Below are 18447 nucleotides of genomic sequence, written 5' to 3'. Positions count from 1 at the left end.
TAGCTCTCAGCACCCTCAGGTCCTCATCCTCAAACACTGTTGTCCCCTAGTATATCCTGCTAGATCCTGGAATCATCCATTCAGATGTTCCCAACTTCATACCACAATCTCTTCTTTGTTGAATACTGGACACCGTGTTGGATACTGGGGCAGGGGGGGCAGAGAATCGGCCTTTCCAGCTGATGCCATAATAAATTCTTTTCTTCGTTCCTTAGTCGGTTCTCTCTCTATTCTGCACAGTGGCTATCGCAGACTCTACTTCACTCACCAAACTTCAGACCTCATCCTACTCTCATAGTAAATGACCATGCTACCTATTTCTCCCCTTTTCCCCACCCAAAGCGGGGAGGAAAAAAGCCCAAAACTTCAGATAAAAACTTCTTGCTTTCAAATCTAGAAACTTGACTGTGTGTGCCTCTGTCTTTCCTCTCCCCTCCTGACCGGTGGAGGAGCTGCCCTGCTCTGGTTAAGCCTGACTCTCCCACCTCACCCTAGATACCATCCCAGCCTCTTTCTCAGAGACCTTGCACTGCCGATTTTTTCTCACATTGATTCAACTTCTTTCTCTCCAGGGGCTCATTCCACCAGTTTTAACCCACCACACTCTCTCAAAGACAGCACAGCCTCTGTTAATCCTACCTGGTCCTCCTACTCCTTTCTTCCCTCCACTGCCAAACCAAGACAGTTGTCCAAAACACATTGGGCCAGGCACAGTGGCTCATGCCTGTAATCCGAACACTTTGGGAGAAAGAGGTGGGAAGAGCACTTGAGCCTAGGAGCGTGAGACCAGCCTGGACAATATAGCAAGATCCTATCTCTACAATAAATAAGAAAAATTAGCTAGGCACGGTGACACTACTTGGGAAGCTGAGGCAGGAGGATTGCTTGAGCCCGGGAATTGGAGGCTGCAGGGAGCTGTGATCATACCACCGCACTCCAGACTGGACAACACAGTGAGACCCTGTCTCCCAAGAGAGTTGTCCAGTGCCACCTCCATCTCCCCATCTCCCAGTCACTCCCCAACACCCTGCAAGCTAGCTCCCACCCGCATAGCACTTTCATCAGTATCAACAGTGACCTTATCAGTTCTTATCCTATCTGAGCTTTTGGCAACATTGGGGACCTCCATTCTTTCCAGTTCCTCTGGCTTCCAGGGCACACCCCTTCCCAGCTTTCCTCCTACTGCGAGTGAGTGGTGCTCACTCACACCCTGTAGTTCTCTGGTCGTGGCTCTCAGCACACTCTGTGTTATAGTTGCATGTTGATTAATGATCTCTCTCTTCAGCCAGAAAGCAAAATATTTAGGGAACATATTTGTCTTGCCTACGGCACAGCAGGATTGAATTTTAAGTTCAAATCTATTTTGACAGGAAGATGTAGAAGTAATATTTAAGATCCGGTAGACCTCTGGCAAAAACAAATTTGGTTATTAAAACCATGTTCCAGAAATCTACTTTGGCCATGAGTAGAGACATGAATTAATTAATGTGTAGGCGGTAGGCGTGTCAGTCAGTCACACAGGGCTCTGGAGTTGTATGCGTGTGTTTAGAATGCTGTTTTTGCACAGGTCTAGTACTGTTTCCTTCCTAGACGCAAACCTAGAGCACAGTGACATGTACCTGGACAAAGTCTCACCAAACCCAGATTAAAGAATTCTCTCCCAGTGGGAGGACAGAAGGGAGCCGGCTGGGCCACTAGGAGACAAAGGAACTGCTAATTCAATGGGCTCTGAAAGCAATTAGGAGGATTTTACCCAGCTATTTCAGGCCTAGGTTATTTGCTGAAAAGAAATGGCAAGGGTGAAGGAATGCCCATTGTTAAAATAATGCTTTAAAACTCAGCATGCTCTAATGATTTAGTATTATCTTGATTTTCATATCCTTTTAAGCATTAGAATGGTTTTTTGTTTTTGTTTTTCTTTGCATATCAAAACTTTAGGAAAATTAATTCAATCCATACAGAAGATGAACCACAAAACTGAAAGTAGTTTAATCTTTCATTGGGACATCTTCATAAGAAGAGCTAGAAATAAAAAAATTTAGAAATCAAATTCTTTATTAAAAAAATTCAAAGGATAAGAACGTACAAGTGAGAATACATTGTTCACTCCAAGTAAACAGGCATATGAGGGACATTGAGATGAGTACTGGATCATCTTTAATGATGCTTGGACATTTTGATATTGATCAGTTCTCTGATCAATATCAGTTTTGCTTGATATTCAGACTGATTAGCTCCTTCTATTAATGGGTTCTGGCCACTCAGATTTTTCACCGTTGTGGCCTTTGACACTGGTACTCAAAAGGTAATGTAGACATGGTGCTCATGTTCTTGGTTTTATTCCTCTTCAAGGCCCCTGGATGGTAGAAAAATTGCTGCTTCTCCTTTAAAGTTTTTAGAGGAATGGCCTCTGAGAAACATTATGTTGTTTTTCTTTTGAATCCCCTAGAAGAATACAAGTTGGCGCAAGTTTTCCTCAAACACATCTGGATTCTGTCACCTTCAGTAGGACTCTAGTCTGGCTGCTTGTGGTCCTTGGCCCTCCAAGAGCCTCCTCTCTGGGGCCTGTAGCGTTGGGTATTTCTGAGGAGGATGTTTGTGACTGGGATACCACCCTAATGGCAGCTCCCCAAGGTTCAGACTAATAACTTTTGGGAACATGGTGATTCCCAACCAACACTCGCTCTGTTCTGGAGCTTGATGAGTTGTAAAATGCCATTAAACAGGAATTACTAGTGCCTCTTTTAAGTTCCCACTTATGTCAAAAGTAAGATTTCGCCTTCAGATAGACATAGCCTTGAATCTCTTAGTACCTCCATCAGTAAGTACCCCAGGGGGGCCCTGCTGATATCCATTTTTTATTTTGGGGTTGGAAAAATGTGATAAATTTGCTCATACTTTACTGGAAAATAAACTTTTATTTAATCCTATAGAACTGTGAAAAAGCAAGTTACATTATTAAGAAAACAGAACAAAAGTGACCTTTCCTAGACCGGCCATTTCTCAGCACTTCTGACATTTTCAGATTCTATGCCTCTCTGCTTAGCTTTGAAAAAACAAAGCATGAAGGCTGAGTCAGAAACTAATGAAAAAGTTTATCTATGTGGGGTAGAAGAGATAGGTATGGGATGAGTATAACTTTTTATATAGTTTTGACTTTTGATCCTTAAATAATTTACATATTTAAAAATTAAATTAAAATGATGGCGGCTGAGTGCGGTGGCTCACGCCTGTAATCCTAGCACTCTGGGAGGCTGAGGCGGGCGGATTGTTTGAGCTCAGGAGTTCGAGACCAGCCTGAGCAAGAATGAGAACCCGTCTCTACTAAAAATAGAAAGAAATTATCTGGCCAACTAAAATATATATATAGAAAAAATTAGCTGGGCATGGTGGTGCATGCCTGTAGTCCCAGGTACTCGGGAGGCTGAGGCAGTAGGACTGCTTGAGCCCAGGAGTTTGAGGTTGCTGTGAGCTAGGCTGACGCCATGGCACTCTAGCCTGGGCAACAGAGTGAGACTCTGTCTCAAAAAAAAAAAAAAAAAAAAAAAAAAAAAAAAAAAAATTAAAATGATGGGGGAAAGCAAACTTAAAATTGAATACAAACAGAAATAAATGAGCCTAACTGCATATCACTTTGATAACGTAACCACACAGCAAAAATAATTAACTCAAGTAATCTTTGAACACATTTTCATACTGTACACTCTCAGGGTGATATATCCTAAGAGCAAAAAGATTTCAAAGAAATCCTGAGTATAATTAGTATGCTTGTGGGGAGTGTTACTGACAATTTAAAAACTATTTTGCATTATCATAGGAGAGAGCAGATAAGTAAATATTTTAATGTGGTTGAAACCAGGGTTCTCCCAGGAAAGAAAGGAATCTCAAATGGGAATGGGAAACAAGGATTTTTTTTTGTTTTTAAATTGGAGATATAAGTATTAATTCATAATTAGAAAAAAATTAAAAATATTCTCTAGCTCTGTCCACTGAAAGGTCTTACAAACAGTGACATCCCAGTATCAGCACACTGAGCATCTAGATCTTGGCTTCTAAACACTGTTCCTACTGTCCCAGCTCTGAGGTGGGAAGAGTCTGGAATATTTCGTTGTGCCAGAGAGTGAGAAAGTACTCAAAGATTGATGGGGACATGTCAAAAGAACATAGCAGTGTGCTTGAAGATGATTTTATTGGCCAAATTTGAAAATTTTGAGCATCAAAAGAAATGATAGCAATGGATTGCAATCTACTAAAATTTTTTAAAAATCCCGTAAGCCCAGGGTAATACTAAAAAATAAAACGGGCAGGAGAAGTGAGGGATGGGAGGAAAGCCCTTCTCTACAGAAGAATACCAGTTAATAAATGTAGGAAAAATTATAGAATTAGAAAATCCCTATTTTGTACTACCAGTAAAATTATTGGTTCTGACAAAGATCATCAATGGATACTAAAACCATTGGGTAAAATGTCAGACAGTCACAATCTCCAATTATCATTCCACAAAAATTACAAAGAGGAAAAAGTATCTCTGCAAGGGAGAGATCTGGCAGTAGACATTGCCACAACCAAGTAATCAAACTTTGGCAACTCTAGCTATGGAACAAATTGATACTATGTGCAAAGGGAATTACATGATGTCACCTATGTGGTATAATTGCCAAAAAGGTTTAACCTGATCACAAGGAAGCTTCCAGACAAATCCACATGGTGTGGCATTCTACAAAACAATTAGCCTGAATTTTTAAAAATAGCAATGTCATGAAAGACCACAAAGAAAAAAAAAAAGAAAAGCCAGGGAGGCTGTTTTGCTGTTTTGTTTTAATTATGGAGAATAAAGAAAAATGACAGCCCAGTGTAATGCTTAACTCTTTCTATTATTTATTTTTAAAATGACAAATAAAAATTATACATATTTTGATATACAACATGATGTTTTGATATACATAAACATTGTGGAATGGGCTAAATCAAGCTAATGTTAATTTAAAATCTACTCTCAGCAATTTTCAAGCATGAAACACATTGTTGTTAACTGTAGTCACCATGTTGTACAATAGGTCCCCTGAACTTATTCCTCCTAACTGAAATTTTATGTCCTTTAACCAAAATTTGCCCAGTCTCCCCAGCTCCCAAGCCCCACCTTAATTCTTGATTGGATTCTCGACCTAAAAATAAAAAATAAAAAACACAGTTTTGAGATAATTACTGAAATTTATGGACTGTGTATTAGAGAGTATTATCCTGATGTTAGGTTAATTCCTTAGCTGCAACAATGATATTGTAGTTATGTAGGAGAATGCCTTTATTCTTGGGAAATAAATAATGAAGGATTTAGGGGTAAATATTATCGTATATGTTACTTATTTCCAAATTATGTAGCAAAAACAACAGCAATAAAAAGTAATTTTAAAAAAAAGCAAATGAAGCAGAATATTACCAGATGGTTAATCTCAATGAAGGATACACAGGTATTTATTGCACTAATCTTTCAATTTCTGTAATATTCAAAATAGGAAGTGAAGGGAAAGTAGTTGCTGTTCATTGCTGATTTATCTATCCATCAGATAGAATTTAGTATAGTTATTATTATCTTCAACTAGGTTTTAAAACCTGGATAGATATTTGCATTCCTTTTTAAGAAACTTTAAATTAATTATTGAATAGATCAAATTTGTACAATTTTTAAAAGGTATTAAAAAATCACAATAGAAGGAACATTCATTACTCAGCAAACTAAGGAACACTGAAGACTCTGGTGTGCCTCCTTGATGCCAATGTGCCTCCCCTTTCACAGTTACCATTATCCCACTTTTGTGGTTATCAGTCCCTTGTTGGTTTTGGGTTTTTTGGTTTTTTTGTTTTTGAGACAGAGTCTCATTCTGTCCCCTGGGGTAGAGTGCCATGGCATCAGCCTGGCTCACTACAAACTCCTGGGCTCAAGCAATCCTCTTGCCTCAGCCTCCTGTAGCTAGGACTTCAGGCACACACCACCACGCCTGGGTAATTTTTTCTATTTTTAGTAGAGGCAGGGTCTCGCTCTTGCTCAGGCTGGTCTTGAACTCCTGACTTCAAGTGATCCTCCTGCCTCAGCCTCCCAGAGTGCTAGGGTTACAGGCGTGAGCCACCGCACCCAGCCCCCTTGCTTTTATTTATAGTTTTACCATAATGCTTTAACTCCTAAACAGTATACTGCTTAATTTCACATACTTTAAACCTTTCTGTAAGTGGAACCACACTCTGTATTCTCCTGTGATTTACTTTTTATCCTCAACATTACATCCTGAAATTGATCCCACTGTGTGTAGCTGTAATTCATTCATTTCAGTGCTTTTTAGTATTCTCTTATATGAATATATCACACATTTTAAAAAAAATCGATTCTACCACTGATGGACATTTGAAATGTTTCTAGTTTTTTAACTCTTTCAAACAGTGCTGGTACACATGTATAAAAGTTTCTCTGAGAATAGAATTATTGGCGCACAGGTTATGTACATTTTTAACTTTGCCAAATAATGCTAAAGTTTTTTCCAACATGGTTATATTTATACCCCCACCTGCAATATATGTGCTTCAGTTGCAGATATTTGATATAGTCATGCCTCTTTTAAAATTTTTTATTTTAAATTAATTTTAGGCACACAGAAAAGCCACAAAACTAGCACAAGGGATCCAAAAATGAAATTAAAAAAACAATTATATTTATAATAGCATCAAAAACAATAAAATATGTAGGAATAAATTTGACAAAAGTACAAACCTTATACTCTGAAATTATTAATATAAAACATTGCTGCAAGAAATTAAAGAAGACCTAAATAAGTGAAATGACATCCATGGTCATGAATTAGAAGACATTAATATTTTTAAGAGGGCAATATTCCCCCAAATTGATCTACAGATGCAATGCATTTCCTACCAAAATCCCAGCTAGCTTCTTTGAAGACACTGACAAGCTGATCCTAAAATTCATATGGAAATTTGAGGGACCCAGAATACCCAAACAATATTTCAAAAGAGGAACAAAGTTGCAGGACTCTCACTTCCCCCTTTTAAGTAACAGAAGCTACATAAGCTACAGTAATCAAGACAGTGTGGTACTGACATAGGACAGACATAAAGATCAACAAGATAGAATTGAGAGTCCAGAAATAAACCTTTCTATTCACAATTGAATTTTGACCAAGGTACCAAGATAATTTAACGGAGAAAGAATACTCTTCAACAAATGGTGCTGAGATAATTGGATATCCACATGCAAAAGAATGAAGTTGGACCCTTACCCTCACATACAAAAAATAAAATGTGTCAAAGACCTAAATGTGAGAGCTAAAACTGTAAACTTCTTAGGTGAAAACAGGTGTAAATCTTTGTGATCTTGGATTAATCATTAATTATTTATTAGATATGACACCAAAAGCACAAACTTTTATAAATAGATAAACTGGACATCATCAAAATTAAAAATATTTGTGCTTTAAAGGACACCATCAAGAAAGTGCAAAGACAATCCACAGAATGGGAGAAACTGTTTGGAAATTATATGTCTGATAAAAGACTATATCGACAATATTTAAAGACCTATGACAACTCAATAATAAAAAGACAAATAGATATGGGTGAAGGATCCGAATAGGCATTTATCCAAAGGATATATATGAATAGCCAGTAAACACATGAAAAGATGTGCAACAATATTAGCCATTGGAGAAATGCAAATCAAAACCACAATGAGATATTGCTACACAGCCTACTAGGATGGCTATAATCAAAAGGACAGGTAATAACAATTGTTGAATGTGTAGAGAAATTGGAACCTCATACGCTGCTGGTGGGAATATAAAATGCTGCAGCCACTTCAGAAAACAGTTTGGCAGTTGCTCAAATGATTAAACATGGAGTTACCATATGATCCGGCAATTTCACTCCAAGGTATGAAATGAGTGAGAAGTGAAAACGTGTGCACATAAAAACCTATATGCAAATGTTCATAGAAGCATTATTCATAATAGCCCCAAAGTGGTATAATTCAAATGTCTATCAGCTGATGAATGGATAAGTAAATTCTGGTGTATCCATACAATGAAATATTAGCAATAAAAAGAAATGAAGAATTGATACATGCTACAATATGGATGACACCTGAAAACATTATTCCAAGTGAAAGAAGCCAATCACACAAGACTGCATCGTGTATGACTCTACTTATATGAAATGTCCAGGATAAGCAAATTTATAGAGACAGAAAGTAGATTGTGATTGGCTAGGGATGAGAGGCAGAGGGGAGACTGAGGGGTGATGGTTAAAGGGTATGGAGTTTCATTTGGAAGTGATGAAAATGTTCTAAAATTGATTATGCTGGTTGTTGTCCAACACTGTGACTATGCTAAAAGCTATTGAATTGTACACTATAAATGGGTGACTTATGTGTGAGCACATACATTTCTCAATAAAGCTGTTAAAAATAGTAGAGAGTTCACTATACCTGTCACCCAGCTTCTCTGAAAGTTAACAGCTTATATAACCATAGTGTAATTATCAGAGCAGGAAATCAGTGCTGAAAGGATACTTTCAACTAACAGCAGACCTCACCAGTCTTTCTCATAATGTCAATTTCTTGTTCCAGGTTCCAATCCAGGGTCCCACATTGCATTCAGTTATGTCCTCTTCAGCTCCTCCAATCTGTAACATTTCTTCAGTCCTTGTTGTTCATGTCCTTAAGTGAATACTAGTCAGTCAGTTGTTTTGAATAACACTTCTTAATTTGGGAATGTTTGATGTTTTCTCACAATTAGATTGAGGTTTTGTATTTGGGGCACGAAAACCACAAAAATGATATTGTGTTCACAGTGCATCGTGTCAGGAAGTACATGATGTTGGAATGTGTTAATATTGGTGCTGTTAACCTTGAACACCTGATTAAGGTGTATCTGCAGGTTTCTCCATTGTAAATTTACTGTTTTCCTCTTTGTAACTGATAAAAAATCTTGTGAAAATATTTTGAGCTTTGCTAATATCCTGTTTCTCCTCAAACTTTCAACCACTAATTTTAGCATCCATCACCGGATCTTGCCTGCAATTTATTGTGGTATTTGCAAAATGGTGATTTTGCATTTCTATCATTTTTCCTCCCTTTACTACCAGTAGGAATTTATTAATTGAATTTCATAGGGAAAAGCTGCTACTTCTTATGTGTATATGCATTTATTTATTTATAAATACAGTTCATGGATTCTTATTTTATTCTATGGGTTTTTCCAACACTATGATTATTTATCTTTCTGCTCAAATTTTCCAGCTTTGGCCATTGGATACTCCTTAGGCAGCCTCGTGTTTTTTTTAACATATCCTTTTTCACATGCTACTTCCTTACTTTCTGGAACTATAAGACATCCTAGGGTTATTTTTTATTTCCCTGCCTCAACCCTGGGATTAACCTCTTTTTCAAGAAAACCTAATTCCTTTTATTGAAAAATGGTATTTAAAGTACCTAGGAATATATTTAACTAAGGAGGTAAAAGACCTCTAACAGGGAGAACTATGAAACACTGAGGAAGGAAATTGCAGAGCACGTAAACAGGTGGAAAAGCATACCATGCTCATGGATCGGAAGAATCAACATTATTAAAATGTCTATACTGCCCAAAGTGATCTACAGATTCAATGCAATCCCTACTAAATTACCAACATCATTTTTCACAGATATAGAAAAAACAAGTTTACGTTTTGTATGGAACCAGAGAAGACCCCATTTAGGAAAAGCAATTTTATGCAACAAGAACAAAATGGGAGGTATTACTTTACCAGACTTTAAACTATACTACAAGGCTGTGGTTATTAAATCAGCTTGGTATTGGCATAAGAACAGGGACACAGACCAGTGGAACAGAACTGAGAATCCAGACATAAAACCATCCTCATATAGCCATCTAATCTTTGACAAAGCAGACAAAAACATACTCTGGGGAAAAGAATCCTTATTCAATAAATGGTGCTGGGAAAACTGGATAGCCACATGTAGACGACTGAAACAGGACCCACACCTTTCACCTCTCACAAAAATCAAATCACGGTGGATAACAGACTTAAGGTGCAAAACTGTTAGAATTCTAGAAGAAAATGTGGGAAAAAACTCTTACAGACATTGGCCTAGGAAAAGAATTTATGAAGAAGACCCCAAAGGCAATCACAGCAACAACAAAAATAAATAAATAAATGGGACCTGATTAAATTAAAAGGCTTCTGCACAGCCAGAGAAACTGTTATGAGAGCAAACACAACCTACAGAATGGGAAAAAATTTTCGTAGGCTACACATCTGATAAAGGACTGATAACTAGAATCTATTTAGAACTCAGGAAAATCAGCAAGAAAAAAATCAAACAACCCTATCAAAAAGTGGGCAAAGGACATGAATAGAAATTTTTCAAAAGAAGACAAAAGAATGGCCAAAAAAGATATGAAAAAATGTTCCACATCTCTAATCATCAGGGAAATGCAAATCAAAACCACAGTGAGATATCACTTAACTCCAGTGAGAATGGCCTTTATCAAAAAGCCCCAAAACAATAAATGTTGACGTGGATGTGGAGGGACAGGAACACTCATACACTGCTGGTGGGACTGCAAACTAGTGCAACCTCTGTGGAAAGCAATATGGAGATACCTTAAACAGATACAAGTAGACCTACCATTTTACAGGCAATCCACTTTCCAAAACATCACAATACTGCCAAATTAAATGTCTAATTCATTGTTCTTGGAAATATTCACAACAAAATTTGACTATATTTGGGTGAAAATTGAAAACAACCTCTGTGTAAAGGTTCCTAATTAAAAGTGTTAAAAGCAAAATTACCTTTCTGTCCACCTTTTCTGGTACAAAGAATTTTTCATATGGTAAAACATTTTTCCTTTTTTCTTTTGTGTCTGTATGTAGAAGCAATTTTATTATAGACAGAGATAACACAGTACTAAAATTCCACAGTTTCTAACATTTTGAGACTATAGCCATCATAAATAATTCACTTTATTAATTTTGTACATAAATCCAACATTCATTGAGGATTTCCCATACTCTAGATACTGTGTAATACTGTCACTGTATAAAGATGACTAAAACACTACCTTAAAAAGCTCACAATCTAATGTGGTATCTTTGGACATCATACTATATTTTTTTTTCTTCAATATGTTTTCTTATATGCATTTTGTTGCTAAACTTGGGGTAAGGAAGGCTTGTGCTTATATTAATTTAGTCCAGAGCTGTAGCCCAAAGCTTAATTTTTTCTAAGTGGCCTAATTAAACAGATGTCTCATATATTCAACTGCTTTTACTTCATGTATCAGAAAGTTCCCAGTTGTTATTTGTGTCAGGTATGGGAAGTGGGTGGGGTGTTATAAAGAAAAGGATATCTGTTATTCCCTCCTCAAAACTGTGGTGGGGAATATGAAAAGGAAAAAATAACTGCTCTATAAATCTCTTTATACAGTTAGTAGCCAGTATCAGCTGACAACTTAAGTTTATCTCGTGTGTGTGTGCGTGTGTGTAAAAAAAAAATGATCTCTTTTTTTCTTCTTGGCAGGTGTCCTTGTGGACTTGGGTCTGGAGGAGAATGGGACGGCTCATCAGAGAGCAGAGAAATATGTCGTTCGCTTGGACAATGAGATTCAAACCAAGTTTGAAGTTTTTATGAGGAGGGTGAAACAGAACCCATACACGCTGTTTGTGCTAGTTCATGACAACTCCCACGTGGAACTAACGAGGTGATTGCTTCAGAGTGAGCAAATACAGTATTTCTTTTATTGAAGTAGTCGTTACATAATGAAATATTTTAAAGGTGATATGATACCCTAACATTTGGCGTCTTCTTACTGGTAACTTTTTCCTTCCCTTTTCTTGCTTCCTCACCTTTTCTTAATGACATAATGTTGGTTTCATTCAGCTGTACTGTGGATGACTTTAGAAATTCCTGCTAAAAAATACTGTCTTAAGAGCAGTGTGGACCCCAGCTGCTTCAGAGAAAGGAAGTTGAGATGAATGAGCTCCCAAAAGGGAGGCCGGCTTCCCCTTCTACCTCCTCCCCACTTCTTTTCTGTTTCCTTTGCTTCTCTTCCTTTCTCTCTTGCCATTTCTCCTCCTCCTTCCCTTTTTCTCTTCCTTCTCACTTTTAAAAACAGTAGAGATGCCGTTTCAGTGATCTGAGAGCAGATCTGAAACCTTCTCCAGTTTCCCAGTTTAAACAAGAGAGTATATCATATTTCTTGGGTGAACTTACTAACGAAAGAACAGTGAATGTGGAACCGTAAACATGGAATGGTGGAAACCCTTTTGCTTGTAGATCAAATTATAGGAATTATCTGGTAGGGTGTATCTTTGCTCCTGTGGACTAAAAAAAGGTTAAAGCGGGGGGAGGGGACAGTTATCGAGTATTATATATCATGGTTTGTCCTCACCATGTAGGTGGGAGAGAAATTTCAGGTATCGTCAAGCATTTATAGACTTTCTTCTCTCCAGGAGACACTGAACTTGGGAATCTGGAAGTTTTTTGGCTTGTGGTAGGAATGTCAGAATTACAGAAGCACTTGTTCACAAGCCAGCATATGTTTGATACTTGACAATCTGAAAGCTAGAGCCATACACAGGTGTAAATGAGATCATGCATAACTTGTTAGATTTCGAAGGAGGAGGAAAGGGAGAAAGGGAGGGAGGGAAAGGAAATTTTTCCTACATCTGTTCAGTTATTGCTAGTGTTCTATGAGCAGAAATAGCTCACTGACCTTAGACAATTCGTCTTTGAAAGCTTGGGGTACTATTTCTCAGGATACATGTTGGATCTCTCTGTATTTAATTCTCCAGTGCAACAAGATTATTTCCTTGACAAAAAAAATGTACATATATGTGGTTTTGAGGCTGCGTGGCAACCTGGTACATCCAAATTGAACAGAACTGAGAAAGGTTCAGAGGTGAAAGTCTCGGTCAGGGAGTGGTGTGGGAGGCCTCCTCGGCCCTCCTCACAGCCTGGCAGCCCCAGGGAAGGAGGAGAGTAGTGTAACACAGTGGGGAGACCTTGCCTCTCTGTATCACTGCAAGGTTTAAAAACATCATGTTCTCATAGAGAAGCTCCTTCATTCAGGTGATTTTCAAAGTACAGTCATGTGCTGCTTAACATCGGGGTTAACAACGGACCACATATATGACAGTGGTCCCTTAAGATTATAATACCATAAAAGAATAAAAAGATTATTACTATATTACCGTATTTTTACTGTACCTTTTCTATATTTAGATATGTTTTAGATACACAAATACTTACCATTGTGTTACAATTGCCTGAAGTATTCAGGACAATAACATGCTGTACAGGTTTGTAGCCCAGGAGCAGGAGGCTATGCCGTCTAGGTTTGTGTGCGTGTACTCTGTGATGTTCCCACAATGACAAAATCACCTCAGGGTGTATTTCTCAGAATGTTTCCTTGTCTTTGAGTGACGCCTGATTGTAAAGTGATCCATCTCAATTGCAGATTTAGATATCCTTGGCCTGGATAACTGAGTTTCCACTTTGAGGTATTAGAGAAAAACTGAAAAGGGGAAAAAAAGTGTGTATATATATACATATATATAAAATATTATATTTACACATACCTGAAATCTGTTTGAATAGAAGGAGCATAATTTTTTTCATGTCTAAATCAAATTTTGGTTGTTTCTACTCCTGCTTCCAACTTAAAAGAGCTAGAAAAGTAAGGACTAAGACATCCTAACTTAAAAGGACTAAAAAAATAAGAACTAAGACATTATCCCCAAGTTGGTGTCTGATTCTGCATCTAATTATCTAAGTAAGGAGGTATTAACATGACTTTCCATATTTCCACAGTGTCATTTCAGGCTCTTTGTCACATGGTGAACCCAGTCATGGATTGGCTGATAGAGTCATTAATTGCAGAGAAGTTCTAGAAGCTTTCAACCTCCTGGTGCTCCAGGTTAGCTCCTTCCCATACACACTACAGACCCAACAGTCCCGAATAAGCTCCGGCAACGAGGTTCACTGGATCCAGCTGGACACTCTGGTGAGTCTCTCGCCTGCTCTCTGACACAGGTCACGTTCCCAGTTCCCCAGGGACCTTGTAACAAAATATGGTCATGGCTTAAGACCCATAGTCCCAAGAGTTCTACATCTATCCTGAAAAATATTTTCTACAGCCTACAAAATGTATGCTAAATATACTACCAAAAAAAAAAAAAAAAAGGAAAAAAGAGTTTCATAAAAATAATAGAAGATTAGCCATTAAGCAAAGGATCTTTCATTTAAAAATATTGAACACATTGGCTATTTAAAAATATGGCCGGGCATAGTGGCTCATGCCTGTAATACTAACACTCTGGGAGGCTGAGACAGTAAGATTGCCTGAGGCCAGGAGTTCAAGATCAGCCTGAGCAAGAATAAGACCCTGTCTCTACAAAACATAGAAAAATTAGCCAGGCATGGTGGTGTGCACCTGTAGTCCCAGCTACTTGGAATGCTGAGGCAGGAGGATCACATGAGCACAGGAATCTGAGGTTGCAGTGAGCTATGATGACACCACTGCACTCTAGCCTGGGCAACAGAGCAAGACCCTGTCATAAAATAATAAAATTAAGATAAAATAAAATAAAATAATAAAATACAAATAAAACACATTGGGCTAGACACAATAGCTCATGCCTGTAATCCCAACACTTTGGGAGGATCACTTGAGCCTAGGAGTTGGAGACCAGCCTGGACAACATAGCAAGACTCTATCTCTAAAAAAAAAAAAAAAAAGAATAGACAAATTAGCTAAGCATGGTGACCTATGCCTGTAGTCCCAGCTACTTGGGAGGCTAAGATAGGAAGATTGCTTAAGCCCAGGAATTGGAGGCTGCAGTGAGCTGTGATCAAACCACTGCACTCCAGACTGGACAACACAGTGAGACCCTGTCCCAAAAATAAATAAAAATAAACATGTTTAAATTAAAAATACCAGAAATGTCTTACATAAGACTAACATACATTTATCAACCCAGTGCATTTCATTCTGTCATGAATTAGGTAAGTTTCCCCTTACTTTGAGCTCTTATCTTCAAGCACTGGTTTGTTCTTTGCAGTCAGCAAGCTAAGGTCCTTGAATGGTGTTGGTATCAACAATCCCTCCCTTATGAGAACTATCTCAATATGTTCACTATCACTAGAGATTGCTCTGAGCTTTTGCTTTCTTGGTATCTTCCCCATGCCAGCTCCATCCATTCATTGGGAGGTCAAATTCGGGGTGAGATAACAGGTGCCCCAGTTCCTTTGACACTAAAGTACAAGGTGAGTCTGTGGGCTGCCCAAGTAGCTGCTGGGTTGCTCTGACACAGAATGGGATTCCCAATAGAACAAATGGAAAGAATAATAATTTTTTTAATCTAACAGACAGTTTTCCATTAAATGTTAAGTTTCACTATACTGTTGAGGTGGAAGGAGAACTATCCTAATTTGTCCAGTTTTTTGTAGAAGGGATCACACTCCAGTGACAGGAAGAATTACTAATAACTTTGCCCTTTATTTTCTCCTGACATGAAGTAATAGAGAAACAGGCTTCAAACAATTTTCCTGAAAAGTCATTCTATGATTATGGATAAGTTTTTAGATTTAATAATGGTATTGTGATTATATTTCTAAAAAGATTCTTATCTTAGAGATATCTAGTGAAGTGCTCATGGCTTAAAGATATGTTACCAGGGATTTATCCAAAATAACTGATGGATGGGAAGATATTATACTCTCCCAGAGTTAAAGGTTTTTAAAAATCATCCCTACAAAATTGAGATCAACATAGAGAAAAGGAAAAAAATGCTACACCTGATTTACGACAACAACTTTCTGTGTGTAGGGGAGAAGCTCCTAACAATTAGTCTCCTTTAGTTATCCTGAAGCCAATGTCCTTCAGGAGGAATAATTGGAAAAAGCAAAGTAATTCAATTAAAAAAAAATTACTGAGCACTTGTGGGCTTGTGTTGGATCTTTCAAAGAACACACAGAAAACTGATAGTTTGGAGGAAAAAGCAAAGTACATACCTAAGTCACTATTATCCAAAGTAGAATAAGACAATGTCAGAAAATCAAAATGCTCTGGGGTTGAAATGAGGGAGAAGTCACATCCATTTGGGAGGACCAGGAAAAGCTACCTGGAGAAGGGAGCACTGAGGATGATGGTGGACAGAGAAGAAGACGGGGCAGAGAGAGACTGGGGGTGGGAGCAGGCGCTCCTGGCAGCAGACAGCGTGGGCAGGGGCACAGTGGAGGAAACAGTGGGCATTTTATAGAGAATACATAGTAGGATGCAAAAGAAACCTGGTAATATACATCATACGAGGCTTTGAGTCCAGCTGGCAAAGTTTACAGTTATTACACAGGCATTAAGGATTTTGTAGCAAGGGTATAGTATTATTAGAATATACATATTTCTTTTTTTAAAATATTAACAATGTAAATACACAGCTGGATAAATTTTCACAAATGGAATACACCCATGGGACCAGCACTGAAAGAAACAGAACATTGCCACCACCTCAGAAGTCCTGTGTCTCTTCCAGGCACCCCTCCTGGCCCCAAGGGTAACACTGTTCTGGCTTCCTATACCCTGGGTTGGTTGTGCTGCCCAGTTTTGACCCTATGTAAATGGAATCATGCAATATGCACTCTGTTGTATCTGGCTTCCTGGGCTCCACAGTATGTTTGTGAGATTTGTCTATATTTTGCATGAGTCATAAAACATTCATTCTTATTGCTGTGTGTGTGTGTGTGTGTGTGTGTGTGTGTCTAAAACATCGTGTGACTCTACCACCGTTCATTTATGCTTCCTATTTCATTTATTTCAAATAGTGCAGCTATAACATGCTGGCTGGCATATCCTTTAGTAAATGTGTATGTGTTTCTGTTGGGTCTGTATCTGGGAGTGAAATTTCTGGGTCATCGGGTGCACATATGTTTAGCTTTAGTAACTACTGAGAGGCTGCATTTTAAGGCAGTTCATTCAATCTAGAGGCTAAGTCCAAGTAATTAGAAGGAGGAGATCAGTCACTGGTTTTTCTGATAATTCAGGTTAGAATTAACAAATACCTGCATCAGAATGATGGTCCTGGCAACACAAAAGATGGAAGACATAGTCAATTTTCTAGGACTTGTTTATTCAGGGAGAGGGAGGAGTCAGAAATATTTTTGAGGTGATGCCTTTAGTTGGGAAAAAAGCTTGAGAGGAAGCTTGATTTGTGGAGGTCAGGTGAGACTGACTGAGTTAGGACCGAGGTGAGCGCACCATTGTAAATGCAAAACTGCAGTTCCCATCAGGGCTTTACAATGTAGATCTGCAATATTTTTTCATAAACAGTGATTATGGAAGCAGCTGGTGTGGATAAAATTATGGAAGAAAATAATGAAGAGAATTGTTGAGAGGGCCGTGAGGCCAAGGACTGACAAGTCACCGCTGCTGGAGTTGGCCTCAGGAGTCCTTGGTGACCTTCCAGGGAGCAACGTCAGGGGATCAGAGAGTTTGGCTGGAGCAAAGGGAGAGACGGCAGCCAAAGCACAGGGAGAGCTGGGTGCAGGGTCCCTGAGAGGGCAGCCTTCCGGAGGGGAGACAGTTGTTTTCGTTTTTTGTTTTTTAATGAGAAGGGATGTTTTTCCCCAAAGAAATAGTGATTCAATAAGTCATATGATTTATGATATTTGTAACATATCTTTTTTTCCTAACCACTATATGATATGGGAACAATGTGTAATAGATCTTTATGGTGAAATCATTCAATTTCATACATATTTTAAAGGATGGTCCCATTCACTCCCATTATAACTTTCGTAACACTTAAAAACTATAGTTACAGTTTAATGCAAACATAACAGACTGGGGAGATAATTCACTTCTAATTCTAATTTTTAGTAGCTCCGGTTCTCAAAACCCACAGTGGCTCCAATTGATTCCAGGTGTCTATTTAACAACCTGCCCTATAATTTTACAAAGAAAAAAGGGAGAGAAATAAAAAATTAGGACAGGTGGATGCAGCAAATTATAATGCTGCGTCAGGAAAGGGAGCAGGCTTGGATAGGATTTTATTTTCCAGAAGAAACAGGAGCCAGGGGTGAGAGGAAATGTGAAGACCAAATACAAGATAAAGGTTTTCGAAATGACTGTGTGCCTGCAGCCCAGATGGGAAAGGAAACGTAGATGAATGACTTTTTCTTCCCCCCCCCCCGCCCCCCTGAAATTACTTATTTGACACAGCTATTCAGAACACAGCTAAACCCAGAAGGAAACAAGCAAAGGCTTCTAAACCTCTGAAATAGATGTCGTTCAGTCTGTACTCTAATTTTCTAGTATCTACAAGAACATACTCTGGTCCTCTCATAAAGTCTATTTGCTCTCCAATAAAACCCTGTTCCAATAAGCA

At 38.3% G+C, this 18447-nt stretch overlaps 1 protein-coding gene across 1 annotated transcript in view; it reads left to right on the top strand.

Moving 5' to 3' along the window:
- GREB1L (GREB1 like retinoic acid receptor coactivator) overlaps window positions 1-18447 on the top strand; it is a 229932-nt gene that overhangs the window by 177091 nt on the left and 34394 nt on the right. Inside the window, exons 17-18 of the mRNA XM_069468527.1 lie at window positions 11585-11765; window positions 13877-14069. Of these exons, the coding sequence (XP_069324628.1) occupies window positions 11585-11765; window positions 13877-14069 (374 nt within the window). The remainder of the gene's footprint in view (window positions 1-11584; window positions 11766-13876; window positions 14070-18447) is intronic.

Source organism: Eulemur rufifrons, chromosome 5 (genome assembly GCF_041146395.1).
Source record: "Eulemur rufifrons isolate Redbay chromosome 5, OSU_ERuf_1, whole genome shotgun sequence".
Taxonomy (NCBI): domain Eukaryota; kingdom Metazoa; phylum Chordata; class Mammalia; order Primates; family Lemuridae; genus Eulemur; species Eulemur rufifrons.
This window is presented reverse-complemented; position numbering and strand designations above follow the sequence as displayed.